The sequence below is a fragment of the Pseudophryne corroboree genome, chromosome 7, assembly GCF_028390025.1.
Source record: "Pseudophryne corroboree isolate aPseCor3 chromosome 7, aPseCor3.hap2, whole genome shotgun sequence".
Classification (NCBI taxonomy): Eukaryota; Metazoa; Chordata; class Amphibia; order Anura; family Myobatrachidae; genus Pseudophryne; species Pseudophryne corroboree.
The window spans coordinates 413,462,379-413,477,371 of NC_086450.1; the positions used below are offsets into that span (position 1 = coordinate 413,462,379).

Consider the following 14,993-nt stretch of genomic DNA (forward strand, 5'->3'; position numbering starts at 1 on the left):
ACTGCCGCACCCTAAATCTGTAAAAGCCCATTCCACGAGGAAAGTGGGCTCTTCTTGGGCGGCTGCCCGAGGGGTCTCGGCTTTACAACTTTGCCGAGCTGTTACTTGGTCGGGTTAAAACATTTTTGTAAGAGTCTACAAGTTTGATACCCTGGCTGAGGAGGACCTAGAGTTTGCTCATTCGGTGCTGCAGAGTCATCCGCACTCTCCCGCCCGTTTGGGAGCTTTGGTATAATCCCCATGGTCCTTACGGAGTCCCAGCATCCACTTAGGACGTCAGAGAAAATAAGATTTTACTCACCGGTAAATCTGTTTCTCGTAGTCCGTAGTGGATGCTGGGCGCCCATCCCAAGTGCGGATTGTCTGCAATACTTGTTTATAGTTATTGCCTAACTAAAGGGTTATTGTTGAGCCATCTGTTGAGAGGCTCAGTTATATTTCATACTGTTAACTGGGTATAGTATCACGAGTTATACGGTGTGATTGGTGTGGCTGGTATGAGTCTTACCCGGGATTCAAAATCCTTCCTTATTGTGTCAGCTCTTCCGGGCACAGTATCCTAACTGAGGTCTGGAGGAGGGTCTTAGTGGGAGGAGCCAGTGCACACCAGGTAGTCCTAAAGCTTTCTTTAGTTGTGCCCAGTCTCCTGCAGAGCCGCTAATCCCCATGGTCCTTACGGAGTCCCAGCATCCACTACGGACTACGAGAAACAGATTTACCGGTGAGTAAAATCTTATTTTAATTGTTATTTATTTTGCCTGTGCTTAGTGAGCCATGGAAAGTTTTCAGGAGAAATTTCTCACTTTGGACGAGAAAGCAAAGGTAACCAATCACGTCTTGTGTTGCATATTGTGAATGCACCATCTTTACATCTTCATTAACATTCTCATTTTATTCATTTCACTTAAGCTGAAAGAAAGGCTTGCCTTACTGAAAAAAGAATATAGGAAAACTGTGAACCGTTTACAGGTAAGTGCCTATGGGGGTCATTCCGAGTTGATCGCTCGCTAGCAGTTTTTAGCAGCAGTGCAAATGCTATGCCGCCGCCCACTGGGAGTGTATTTTAGCTTAGCAGAAGTGCGAACGGTTGTATCGCAGAGTGGCTAAAAATGTTTTGTGTAGTTTCAGAGTAGCTCAAAACCTACTCAGTGCTTGCGATCACTTCAGACTATTCAGTTCCGGATTTGACGTCACAAACCCACCCAGCGTTCGCCCAGCCACGCCTGCGTTTTTCCTGGCACGCTTGCGTTTTTCCGCACACTCCCTGAAAACGGTCAGTTGCCACCCAGAAATGCCCACTTCATGTCAATCACTCTGCGGCAAGCAGTGCGACTGAAATGCATGTTTTAGCCTGATCACTGCGCTGCGAACAAATGCAGCTAGCGATCAACTCGGAATGACCCCCTATGTGCGCCAATGTATGTAATAACACCTGGGAAAGATGCATAGCAATGTTTGTGATCTACAATGATCTGCGGTAGATTGTAAATTCTGTGCAGGATATACAGTAGGTGTCTCAGTAATCGAAGGTATAACATTAAGGAGGACATGTACTAAGCAGTGATAAAAGTGGAGAAGTGAGCCAGCGGAGAAGTTGCCCATGACAACCAATCAGCATTGACGTAACATTTATAATTTGCATACTATAAACACATACAGACCAGCTGATTGGTTGCCATGGGTAACTTCTCCACTGGCTCACTTCTCCACTTTTATCACTCCTTAGTACATGTCCCCCTAAATGCACTTGACTCATTTTTGAGCAATTTAAACTTTTTTTTTTATTGATAATATAAACTTTGTATATAATGTTAAATATTTTCAGATCTTGCCAGAACTTTTATTGAAATTATAATGGGATATTATGCATTAAGGTTGGTATATTTCTATATAGGTTAAATATAATAATAATAATAATAATAATAATACAGTATTAATGTATGTGAATTTAATGATGGGGAAAAAATATTTTTAACCTACTTTAACAGAGATCGCAGAGAGCCGAGAGAGTGAAGTCGCATGTGAAGAAAACTATCGAAGAGCAGAACCGGCTGCTGAGCCAGGAGTGCGCCCTCGTGTCACCAGGTAAGTGGTCACCACAGTTACTAAATAACCTGTCTCCTTGAGTTACCTGATTAAAGAGGGTTCTATTTAATCTCTATGAATTTGAGGTTTATAACTGTGATGAATTGACTATAAAAATCCTGAAATATGAATAAATGTCCGGGAGACAAACAAAACAACTTGTAGCATCCATGGTCTATCCAGTGTTTGCAGAGAATGAAATGACAGCATCTGCCATGTTGATCTCTTGACCACTTGTACAAGGGATGAGACACCGATCACCTTATGAAGATCACGGGATGATAAATCACCTATGAGTACATACTTAATATGTGTCTTGGCAGCAGTTAATCTCTCCTCAAACACTTCACTCTTTAGCCAGCCAGTTTTGATTAATCTCCAGTTGTGATTGTTTATTATACAATGGTTGTGATGCAGAAAGGTCTGGCTGGTGCTATGGGTTGTGGTAAGATACTATAATACTCAAATTATGACGAGCCCCTATGCCCAGCAAGTGGTGACAGTTGGAATGTTATTTCCTTTATTTTGATTTTTTAGGGGCCGATTCAATTGTTTTGGGGGTCTAAAAATCCAGTCTAAACGGGACTGCTTAGATGCCCAAACAATTGTCACAATTCAGTTGATGTTTGGGCGCATCTAAATTCTTGCTTTGGGCGTCCAAACATCCCTGCTAAACACACATTTCTTCTTGTACCTCAGGAGGATGTGAGAAGAAATTACATCCCCGCGGCTACTGGGGGTCTAAACTGAGCAGCAATTGAATTGCTTCATTTTGCACCCCCTAGTGGTAGCCAAGGGGCAAAACAATTGAATTGACCCCTTAGTGTGTTTATTTGGAATCCAGTGCTGCTTAATAGAAGTGCCTTTCTTGTTTGTTTTTACCAACTCGTTTGCTTAAAAATGGAAATTGGAAAAGGTTTTTTTACAAAAGGAATGTATACAAATGTTGTAAAATTGACCATTTATTCATGACTTATTATTAAACTCTACATCCATAAATGAAACCATGTGTAAATGGTATGTATTGTTTCATAGGTCTTGCGAACTGCACCAGCAGATCTTCAGGAGATGTCAGGGAGTCGCAGGCAAGTGCTGGGGCCCACATAGTAGACAAGGACAGGAAGCTGTGTGTCACCTTTAACTTGGAGCCTGAAGTCCTCCACGCTGGAGGCTGCTCTCCTTCATATTCCTGTGGTGAAAGCAGCGGCCGAGAAGCCGATACGGCAAGCAGAGGAGAGGGAGATGGGACCATTAATCCAAAGCAGAGAAGGAGGAGCCGGCTGAGGTTAAGCAGATCTCTAAAGAGAGACTGCCTTTCAGACTCACCGTCTACAAATGTCCCTCAGCTCAATGGTATTATTAATGGCCCGGATGGCCAACAAATTAATACAGGGGCCGAAAGTTTGTCACCAGTGTTAAAGAAGTGCCTTAAAGAAGATCTTACCATAAAGAATGATACCACTATGCGCTTTTCCTCAGAGAACACAAAAGCTGTAGACGTGTCTCCTGAGATTGGGGGGAGTATTGATGCTGGAGCATCTATAACAATCACAACAGATTATTCTCCATGTGACCGAATGCATAACGACACCACCAAAATTCAGACAAGTAACACTACAAGTACAGAACCTTCACACAGCGGTATTATATATGACAGACTGGTAACAGAAGAGGAGCTTGGTAGGTCATGTAATGTGACATCTTGTACTCCGCACAGTTCTCTTTTATGTTCTGGCAACCAGTCTCTTCGAAACGTTGAGGTCCATGAACAGAGCCCTGTGAGGGAGGAAGAACGTAACCCACTTACCTCCTGCACTCTGGTGGAGGGGCTGCTATTCCCTGTGGAGTATTATGTTAGGACAACGCGACGCATGACCAGCTGCCAGAGGAAAGTGGATCTTGATGCTGTTATCAACAGCCACCTGGGATTGGCCAAGAAAGGGACAAGAGGTAGACAATGGAAGAGCAGGACGTCTTTATCTCCTTCTCTCACGGGTGAGGGCAGCCAGAGTGCTCTCAATCACCTGACTGTAAGTAACAGTGCTGGTGAGGTTACACAATCCAGGCGAGGAAAGGGTCGGAAGTCTTGTCCTGCAGTGATGTCTTCTTCTGGTATGAAGGACGTATCCGTCCAACTGAAATTTGGTTCTGATGTCAACCTGGCATTGAGTGGTTTTCAAAGTGAAAAAGAAAATTGCGAAGCGAATGCACCCAGCAAGGGTGAAGTATTGAAGCCCAGCAACCATTTTGAGTCTGTGCCTTCTGAGAGGAAAGGGTATAGTCTAAGAACACAGAGTGCTGCAAACCTTTCTTTACTTACCTTGCCCAATGACACAGAAGATTTTGAGGCTAACCCGTTCATCCACAGGACCTCAAAGGAATCCAGTGAACCTACAGGTAGGTGAAATGACTCTGAGTGCTTTGGTTACATAAAAAATGGCTGAGTGACATCATCATATAGTGTTTATTCTAGCACCCTGCAGCTTTCAAAACCCATGCAGTTCCTCTTTCCAGCCTGGGGTGTTGTTCTCTGCTGTGGTGCGTCTAGCACATTCTGGTCTGTATCTCAGTGCTGTGTGCTGAGATAAAATATAAAAGACACACTACACCGACTAAATAAAATTAGGATATAAAAAATCCTGCATGTAACAAAACACCATAGTCTAAAAAGACATGCAAAGATGTTTGATGTTAGAAAAAAGTTCTCACTCGTCCAAATAGAGCAGGAGGGTACAAGGCTTACCCAGTGAATGGAATTGAAGTGACTGGTGGTAAAAAGCAAAGTGCAGTCCAGACTACGCACCCTGCTGGGCTCCAATGCTTTGACCAGGCAAGTCAGTCACTGCTTCTGATGGTCCTTGGTGAGTCACAGTCACTACGGACGCGTTTCAAGCCACACTGGGCTCTTTTTCAAGGTGACTGTACAATGATCTGCAGTACGGCAACACTGGGGGCTGGAAGGCAGAGGGACCTTTCGGTCCACTGACAGCAGCAGCAGAGGGAAGTTTCCCTGCTGCTGCTAACACAGTTTATCTGACTGGTTGCATCCTGTACGACCATGTCAGATAAAGCACTTGCAGGCATGGTCGCATCTGATGCGACCATGCCAGGCAAGTGGTTAAACCAGCGATGCATGAGCCAATCCTGCCCCTTGGCCCAAATACTGAATTACTGGGTGAATGTAAAGTTTGGCCCCCGGTCTTGTGTTCAGGGCATGGCAACACTGGGGCCTGTTAGTGCATTCGGAATACGTATGAGAGCAAACATTTAGTGTATGGTCACACATAGCTTGGCCGGGAGTGCACATGGGCGCCTGCCGTATACGACCGCATCATGCTGCGGTCGGGCTGGATGACAGGACGGCGGGATTTCAGTGTGAACACATACATTTCACTGTATGTGTTCACACAGTGCGGCGCAGGCATCCCGCAGAACAGGATCCGTGTGCACACAAAACCACCCTCCCAGCCAAGCGGGTCCTGCTTGGCTGCTATGAGTGGCCCAGACCTTAGGCTTATAAGGCTTATAGCTGCAGTCTTCTGACCAGGTTTACCGACATGCCGAATAATGGTCCATTTGATTTGGATTAAAATTGATTGTTGCAGTTATTTTGGAGTTACAAGTGATGCAGTGTTGGGTGAAGATAGCAATAATATACAACAGATGTAGATAAATGAAGACTGTCATCTATTAACATTTTCATTATACTGTTTAATAGTTAAAATAATTGGAAAGTTCTTTATGCTTTCAATGAAGCAGTTTAGTCTGGAACCAGACGCTCCGCACTGTTGGCGACTTAATAAACAGGAGGAGCCTGAGTATAATACACTAAATTGAATCAAAACTAAGGGGCTAATTCAGACCTGATCGCTGCTGTGCGTTTTTGCACAGCGGGCGATCACGTCTGAACTGCGCATGCATATGCACCGCAATGCGCAGGTGCGACGGTCCTCAGCGACGGGGAGCGCTGGTCAGCAATAGGATGGTGCGAAATATCCGATCGCACCGACAAACGCACGGAGATTGACAGGAAGAGGGCGTTTGTGGGCGGCAACTGACCGTTTCTAGGGAGTGTCCAGAAAAATGCAGGAGGGACCCGGCGTTTTGTGGCAGGATTCCTGACGTCAGCTTCGGCCCAATCATCGCAGCGGCTGAGTAAGTCCTGGGCAGTGCAGAGACTGCTGTTTGTGCAGCTCTCCAGCAAGCGTTTGCACACCTACACACATCTAATATCCTCCCCCTGTAGGCGGCAAAAAACGCACCCTAGTGATCAGGTCTGAATTACCCCCTAAGATGTGGGGTTTTTTTTTTGGGGGGGGGGGTTTTTGGGGGGGGGGGGGGTATTATAAGGTAATCCTTGTTCACCTTAATGGGTGCTTGATATGTATGAAATAGATCTTTTGCATTTTCTAGCAACATCAATTTGTTCCCAAACGTCTCTTTTCCTGCAGGCTCCTCCCCATTTCCCTCTTTCAGCGGCAGGGTCAGTCTGGAACATCTATCGCAATTTGCAGACGTTACAGATTTCCATTTGCCTGACAAAGAGTTTGGTACTCTGAAGCTTGAGAAACTGAAATCCACTTGTCACCTGGAAACATTTGTTCCCAAAGCAGCCAAAGTAAGAAAGAAATCCGTCCAGGGTCAAAGGATTCACCGTTCAACATTGCAAGAGCGCTCAGCTGTGCTGCGCGGAACACTAGCAGTTTATCCAAGTGCATCAGAACCAGACTTGAAACTTTTAACACTTCATGAGAACCGTCTGCATGATGAACAGTCTTCTGATAGCCAAGGGAACGCTGCAGGGAACAATGTTCCACTTTCCATTGAGGTATCCAAAAATGGGCCGGTAATAGCTCAAGTGTGCCTTAATAGTGACCCAATGGATGCATTAAATCTTTCAACAAATATCTGCAGACTTGCGGAATCAAAATTTGAAGCTTATAACTGTCGTAGTTCACCGAAAAAGTGTCCATATCCTCCCCACCAGCCATTTGAAGGTGTCAATCTTGATTCTGCCATGTGTGCAGAGGAGGAGAAGCTTTGTAACAGTGACACAGTGTCCAAAACAGATGCACAAACTCCATTGGGTGCCTTAAATCACCATGAGCCAAATCTTCCGGTGCGTAGTATGGATGTTTTGGGAAAACTCGCACAGCCCGAAAGTGTTGGAGACAATCTTCTTGTCTTAAGCGCAGATATGGAATCTGGTGAGGGGGCACAGTCTCCCACAGATACCCCCGCCAACCTTTCTTCTCCAAAAACGCTGACTTGCAGTGTCCTCTTCTCCACCTCAATGTGCTCTGTGCCTCTAGACAGTAGGAATGAGTGTGTGGCAGCAGACTGTACATCACAGTTTCCTTTCTTGGGGCAAACACCAGCTGTCTTCTCCTCACCCCAGTCCGGTAACACTCCTGTTAACACATGTAGAGAGCATACAGTCTTGAAAACAGCGGGCATACTTCCTGAGTTCTCTGGAAAAGACGCACATGAATATACATCCGTGTTTAGTGAGGAGAGTGTTGTACCGGGCGAGACCGATGTCAGTCAGTTCAGTGGAGTATTTCCTCAATCTGGCGATGTGTCTCAAGAATGTGATATTACGATTGTCCACAAGCCATGTGATAATACAGAAGATTGTGGAACGAAGTGTCTGCCAGCAGTAACTCTTAAGGTCAACAAAGACGAAGAGGTTGATGTAAGTTGTTGTTTTATTTCGTCATTGAGGAACAAATGCATGTGCAGGTTTTGGCTTTAGCTGTTTTCCATTTCCTATACACCTCCATTCTGGCATCGTTATTTACACTGTATACTTATATCATTGCTGGGTTATGTTTTCTAAGCCAGGTTGTCAATTACAGAAACAATTTCCTTGTTTGTACTCAAATAAGCGAGGTTTGCAGACAAGTAAATGGATAACTCATGCGGCCAATACACTAATAAATGTCAGAGGCCTTATATGTCAGAAATAACTATGATAATATATTTATGTATTTATATATTCACTGATCAGCCATAACATTAAACCACCTGCCTAATATTGTATAAGTCCCACTCGTGTCACCAACCCAGCTCTGACCTGCCAAGGCATGGACTCCAGAAGACCTCCGAAGGTGTCCTGTGGCATCTGGCAGCAAGACGTTAGCAGCAAATCCTGTGAGGAGGGGCCTCCAGGGCTCGGGCTTGATTTTCCAGCACATCCCACAGATGCTCCATCAGACTGAGATCTGGGGAAGTCAACTCTTTGAACTCTGTTATATTCCTCAAAGCATTCCTGAACAGTGTGGCAGGGTGCATTGTCCTGATGAGAGGCCACTGCCATCCGGGAATACTGTTGCCATGATGGGGTGTACTTGGTCTGCAGCAGTGATTAGGTGGATGGAACGTGTCATAGTAACATCCATATGACTGTCAGGACCCAAGAATTCCCAACAGAACATTTCCCAGAGCATCACACTGCCTCCGTCGGCTTGTCATATTCCCATAGTGCATCCTGGGGCCATCTCTTCCCCCAAGTAAACAACGCACGCAGATATCCACATGATGTACCAGAAAACATGATTAATCAGACCAGGCCACCTTCTTCCGTTGCTTCATGGTCCAGTTCTGACGCTCACGTGGCCATTGTAGGTGCTTTCGGCAGTGGACAGGGGTCATTATGGGCACTCTGTGCAGTCAGCAGCTACACAGCCCCAATTGCAGCAAGCTGCAATGAATAGTGTGTACTGTCAGCTTCCATCATAGCTCGCATTAACTCTTTCAGCAATTTGTGCTGCAGTAACTGTTCTGTGGGATAGGACCAGATGGGCTAGCCTTCAATCCACATGGGCACCCATAACCCTGTCACCGGTTCACTGGTTGTCCTTCCGTGGACCACTGTTGTAAGGTACTAACCAATGCATACCGGGAACACCCCACAAGACCTGCCACTTTGGAGATGCTCTGACCCAGTTCTTAGCCATCACAATTTGGCCTTTGTCAGAGTCTCTCAGATCCTTACACTTGCCAATTTTTCCAGCTTCCAACACAGCAACTTCAAGAACTGAGTGTTCACTTGCTGCCTAATATATCACACCCCATGCCAGGTTCCATTGTATTGAGATAATTAATGTTATTCACTTCACCAGGCAGTGGTTTTAATGTCATGGCTGAAAGGTGTGTGTAAGACTAAGCATGCTCGGGCAAGCCTTTCATAGCCTAACATGTTGACAATAGAGGTTAGTAGTGTACAGTATAGTGGATAACCAGGTTTTATATATGTGTATGTATGTATGTGTCTATATATATATATATATATATATATATACCAGCTCCGAGGCGTCAGGATAACAAACCGTGATAAAAAACGTACCTTTTATAGTTACATACCGCATGTGAAGTGCCGACGTTCGTGCCGGGACCGAGCACCCGCCCTTACGTCGCCCTGTGCTGATGTCATCACTCCTCGACAACTCAGCTGTGAAAAACCATCACCATAGCAACAAGTGAAACTCTTAAACGAACATAAAAATAAAACACTGATATCAAAGCACTTGACAAAATCATTAGTTAATTAATGTTTAAATTACTGTATAAAAATTGTTACCATCTGCATATTTTAAGGGCAATAACCGAATGCAGTATAGCCAAAAAAGATCATAAAAGACATTCTGGTTAAAACTAATACTTGCACTGCTAAGAAGACAGTGAGTAATACATTTTTGGATAGTACCAGAACGGGGTGCTTTAGATGCACCTGTGTCACCTGCCAGTTCATGCTTCCGGGCGATTCTTTCAATCACCCTCACTCGGGTAAAATATATAAGATAAGGCATTATTTTAATTGTAATTCTACTTTTGTTGTCTACCAACTGTTATGCCCGTGTGGACTTAGCTACTGTACATCAGTAAAACCGAGTGCAAATTTAAGGGGCGGATGGGGCAATACCGAGCAGCTATTAGATCAGCATTACTAACAGGCAAAAGCGACCAACCCGTTGCACGCTATTTCTTAGAGGCTAAATACCCACTGTCCACACTACGGTATCTTATGATAGATACAGTGGTAGAAAATATTAGAGGGGGCAACCGTGGCTTACAGCTGCTAAAATGTGAGGCACGGTGGATTCACAGTCTGGATGTTCTGTACCCTAAAGGGTTAAACGAGCATATAGCTCATGCTGCTTTAAGAGGAAAATAAGGTTCAGGTTCAGCAGAGCAATGCTCTGTTTCATGCATGAATAATAATACCTTTCAGGACCTGTTTTGATACTTTATTACAAGTGTCTTTATTGATATAGATACATTTAATATACAATCTTGACTTGGTATCTCTCTTACTCGTGAAAATACCTGTCTTTAAGGATCTTTTTTGGCTATACTGCATTCGGTTATTGCCCTTAACATATGCAGATGGTAACAATTTTTATACAGTAATTTAAACATTAATTAACTAATGATTTTGTCAAGTGCTTTGATATCAGTGTTTTATGTTTATGTTCATTTAAGAGTTTCACTTGTTGCTATGGTGATGGTTTTTCACAGCTGAGTTGTCGAGGAGTGAGGACATCAGTACAGGGCGACGTAAGGGTGGGTGCTCGTCCCGGCTCAAACGTCGGCACTTCACATGCGGTGTGTAACTATAAAGGTACATTTTTTATCACTGTTTGTTATCCTGACGACAATATGACAAATATATTGAAACGTTGATCTATCCAGAACGATTACTGATTCTTCATTTAACATGCTGAGTGCTGTGCCTTGGCGCTGGTATACAATTTGATGCAGCGAGGGCAGCGGTTATTTCCTTACTACGGAGTGCCAGACCTTGGAACACTAACTATATATATATATATATATATATATATATATATAGCACTAATCCATGGCACTCGCCTAATTTGGGGGGAAATACGGTTTGTAACCACATTGTTTAAATAGAAATCACAGGGGCTCTGCACTCGATATATAAACTAATAATAATTAACAGTGGCGTTTTAGTTCATGTATTGATCAATGCATTTAATCCTGCAGCCCCCGGCAAGGGACCCCACTTTACTGCAGGTCCTACTCTATTGCTCCATATAATTTACAATGAAAATAGCTATCACATTAGTGTTAAACCTTAGGTATGCTACCTGGTCTAAAGCTTATAGCAAAATTGCTTTTATAGGTGAGACCGTTACCAATACACCTCTCCTAGGAGAACATCAGGTACAAGCTATAATTAAGTTAAAACAGGGTGCATGAGAAAATGTGATCACGAAAAGATTAATTAAAAAATAAACAAATAAACAAAAAGCACTAATTCTAAAGTTTAATACTAATGTGACAGCTATTTCTCTAACGTCCTAAGTGGATGCTGGGGACTCCGTAAGGACCATGGGGAATAGCGGCTCCGCAGGAGACTGGGCACAAAAGTAAAAGCTTTAGGACTACCTGGTGTGCACTGACTCCTCCCCCTATGACCCTCCTCCAAGCCTCAGTTAGATTTTTGTGCCCGAACGAGAAGGGTGCACACTAGGTGGCTCTCCTGAGCTGCTTAGTGAAAAGCAGAATCAGGCACGGTGGGGGCCCGTCTCAATGAATTTCAGCGCGCAGTGGGCTCACTCGCAAGTAGACCCCTGGATCCTTCAAGGGATATATCAGGGGTACAAATTGGAATTCGAGACATCTCCCCCTCGCCGTTTCCTAAAGTCGGCTTTACCGATGTCTCCCTCTGACAGGGAGGCAGTTTTGGAAGCCATTCACAAGCTGTATTCCCAGCAGGTGATAATCAAGGTACCCCTCCTGCAACAGGGAACGGGGTATTATTCCACACTGTGGTGGTACCGAAGCCGGACGGCTCGGTGAGACCGATTCTAAATCTAAAATCTTGAACACTTACATACAGAGGTTCAAATTCAAGATTCAGTCACTCAGAGCAGTGATTGCGAACCTGGAAGAAGGGGACTACATGATGTCTCGGGACATCAAGGATGCTTACCTTCATGTCCCAATTTACCTTTCTCACCAAGGGTACCTCAGGTTTGTGGTACAGAACTGTCACTATCAGTTCAGACGCTGCCGTATGGATGGTCCACGGCACCCCGGGTCTTTACCAAGGTAATGGCCGAAATGATGATACTCCTTCGAAGGAAGGGAATTTTAGTTATCCCTTACTTGGACGATTCCCTGATAAGGGTAAGATCCAGGGAACAGTTGGAGGTCGGTGTAGCACTATCTCAGGTAGTGTTGCGGCAGCACGATTGGATTCTCAATATTCCAAAATCGCAGCTGATTCCGACGACTCGTCTTCTGTTCCTAGGGGATGATCCTGGACACAGTCCAGAAAAAGGTGTTTCTCCCGGAGGAGAAAGTCAGGGAGTTATCCGAGCTAGTCGGGAACCTCCTATAACCGAGCCAAGTCTCAGTACATCAATGAAAGGGTTCTGGGAAAAATGGTGGCTTCCTACGAAGCAATCCCATTCGGCAGATTCCACGCAAGAACTTTCCAGTGGGACCTGCTGGACAAATGGTCCGGGTCGCATCTTCAGATGCATCAGCGGATAACCCTGTCACCAAGGACAAGGGTGTCTCTCCTGTGGTGGTTGCAGTGTGCTCATCTTCTAGAGGGCCGCAGATTCGGCATACAGGACTGGGTCCTGGTGACCACGGATGCCAGCCTGCGAGGCTGGGGGGGCAGTTACACAGGGAAGGAATTTCCAGGGCTTATGGTCAAGCCTGGAGACATCACTTCACATAAATATCCTGAAGCTAAGGGCCATTTACAATGCTCTAAGCTTAGCAAGACCTCTGCTTCAAGGTCAGCCGGGGTTGATCCAGTCGGACAACATCACGGCAGTCACCCACGTAAACAGACAGGGTGGCACAAGAAGCAGGAGGTCAATGGCAGAAACTGCAAGGATTCTTCGCTGGGCGGAAAATCATGTGATAGCACTGTCAGCAGTATTCATTCCGGGAGTGGACAACTGGGAAGCAGACTTCCTCAGCAGATACGACCTCCACCCGGGAGAGTGGGGACTTCACCCAGAAGTCTTCCACATGATTATAAACCGTTGGGAAAAACTCGACAGGTATTGCGCCAGGTCAAGGGACCCTCAGGCAATAGCTGTAGACGCTCTGGTAACACCATGGGTGTACCAGTCAGTGTATGTGTTCCCTCCTCTGCCATCTCATACCCAAGGTACTGAGAATTATAAGATGGAGAGGAGTAAGCACTGTATTAGTGGCTCCGGATTGGCCAAGAAGGACTTGGTAACCGGAACTTCAAGAGATGCTCACGGAGGATCCGTGGCCTCTACCTCTAAGAAGGGACCTGCTCCAGCAAGGACCCTGTCTGTTCCAAGACTTACCGCGACTGTGTTTGACGGCATGGCGGTTGAGCGCCGGATCCTGAAGGAAAAAGGCATTCCGGATGAAGTCATCCCTATCCTGATCAAAGCCAGGAAGGATGTAACTGAAAAACATTATCACCGCATTTGGCGAAAATATGTTGCGTGGTGCGAGGCCAGTAAGGCCCGACGGAGGAAATTCAAATGGGTCGATTACTACATTTCCTGCAAACAGGAGTTCTATGGGCCTGAAATTGGGGTCCATTAAGGTTCAAATTTCGGCCCTGTCAATTTTCTTCCAAAAAGAACTAACTTCAGTCCCTGAAGTTCAGACGTTTGTAAAAGGGGTACTGCATATACAGCCTCCTTTTGTGCCTCCAGTGGCACCTTGGGATCTCAATGTAGTTTTTTGGGTTCCAAAAGTCACATTGGTTTGAACCACTTAAATCTGTGGAGTTAAAATATCTCACATGGAAAGTGGTCATGCTGTTGGCCCTGGCCTGTGCCAGGCGCGCGTCAGAATTGGCGGCTTTATCCTGTAAAAGCCCTTATCTGATTTTCCATTCGGACAGGGCGGAATTGAGGACTCGTCCTCAGTTTCTCCCTAAGGTGGTTTCAGCGTTTCACCTGAACCAACCTATGGTGGTGCCTGCGGCTACTAGGGACTTGGAGGACTCCAAGTTGCTAGACGTTGTCAGGGCCCTGAAAATATGTTTCCAGGACGGCTGGAGTCAGAAAATCTGACTCGCTGTTATCCTGTATGCACCCAACAAGCTGGGTGCTCCTGCTTCTAAGCAGACTATTGCTCGCTGGATTTGTAGTACAATTCAGCTTGCACATTCTGTGGCAGGCCTGCCACAGCCAAAATCTGTAAATGCCCATTCCACAAGGAAGGTGGGCTCATCTTGGGCGGCTGCCCGAGGGGTCTCGGCTTTACAACTTTGCCGAGCAGCTACTTGGTCAGGGGCAAACACGTTTGCTAAATTCTACAAATTTGATACCCTGGCTGAGGAGGACCTGGAGTTCTCTCATTCGGTGCTGCAGAGTCATCCGCACTCTCCCACCCGTTTGGGAGCTTTGGTATAATCCCCATGGTCCTTACGGAGTCCCCAGCATCCACTTAGGACGTTAGAGAAAATAAGAATTTACTTACCGATAATTCTATTTCTCATAGTCCGTAGTGGATGCTGGGCGCCCATCCCAAGTGCGGATTGTCTGCAATACTTGTACATAGTTATTGTTACAAAAATCGGGTTATTATTGTTGTGAGCCATCTTTTTAGAGGCTCCTCTATTATCATGCTGTTAACTGGGTTCAGATCACAGGTTGTACGGTGTGATTGGTGTGGCTGGTATGTGTCTTACCCGGGATTCAATATCCTTCCTTATTGTGTACGCTCGTCCGGGCACAGTATCCTAACTGAGGCTTGGAGGAGGGTCATAGGGGGAGGAGCCAGTGCACACCAGGTAGTCCTAAAGCTTTTACTTTTGTGCCCAGTCTCCTGCGGAGCCGCTATTCCCCATGGTCCTTACGGAGTCCCCAGCATCCACTACGGACTATGAGAAATAGAATTATCGGTAAGTAAATTCTTATTTTTCA

At 45.4% G+C, this 14,993-nt stretch overlaps 1 protein-coding gene across 4 annotated transcripts in view; it reads left to right on the forward strand.

Moving 5' to 3' along the window:
* PALB2 (partner and localizer of BRCA2) overlaps positions 1–14,993 on the forward strand; it is a 61,886-nt gene that overhangs the window by 15,743 nt on the left and 31,150 nt on the right. For all 4 annotated transcript variants that reach the window (XM_063934734.1, XM_063934731.1, XM_063934733.1 and 1 more), the window contains 5 exons: positions 769–822; positions 910–969; positions 1,989–2,085; positions 3,121–4,482; positions 6,537–7,780. In XM_063934734.1, the coding sequence (XP_063790804.1) occupies positions 775–822; positions 910–969; positions 1,989–2,085; positions 3,121–4,482; positions 6,537–7,780 (2,811 nt within the window). In that variant the 5' untranslated portion in view covers positions 769–774. The remainder of the gene's footprint in view (positions 1–768; positions 823–909; positions 970–1,988; positions 2,086–3,120; positions 4,483–6,536; positions 7,781–14,993) is intronic.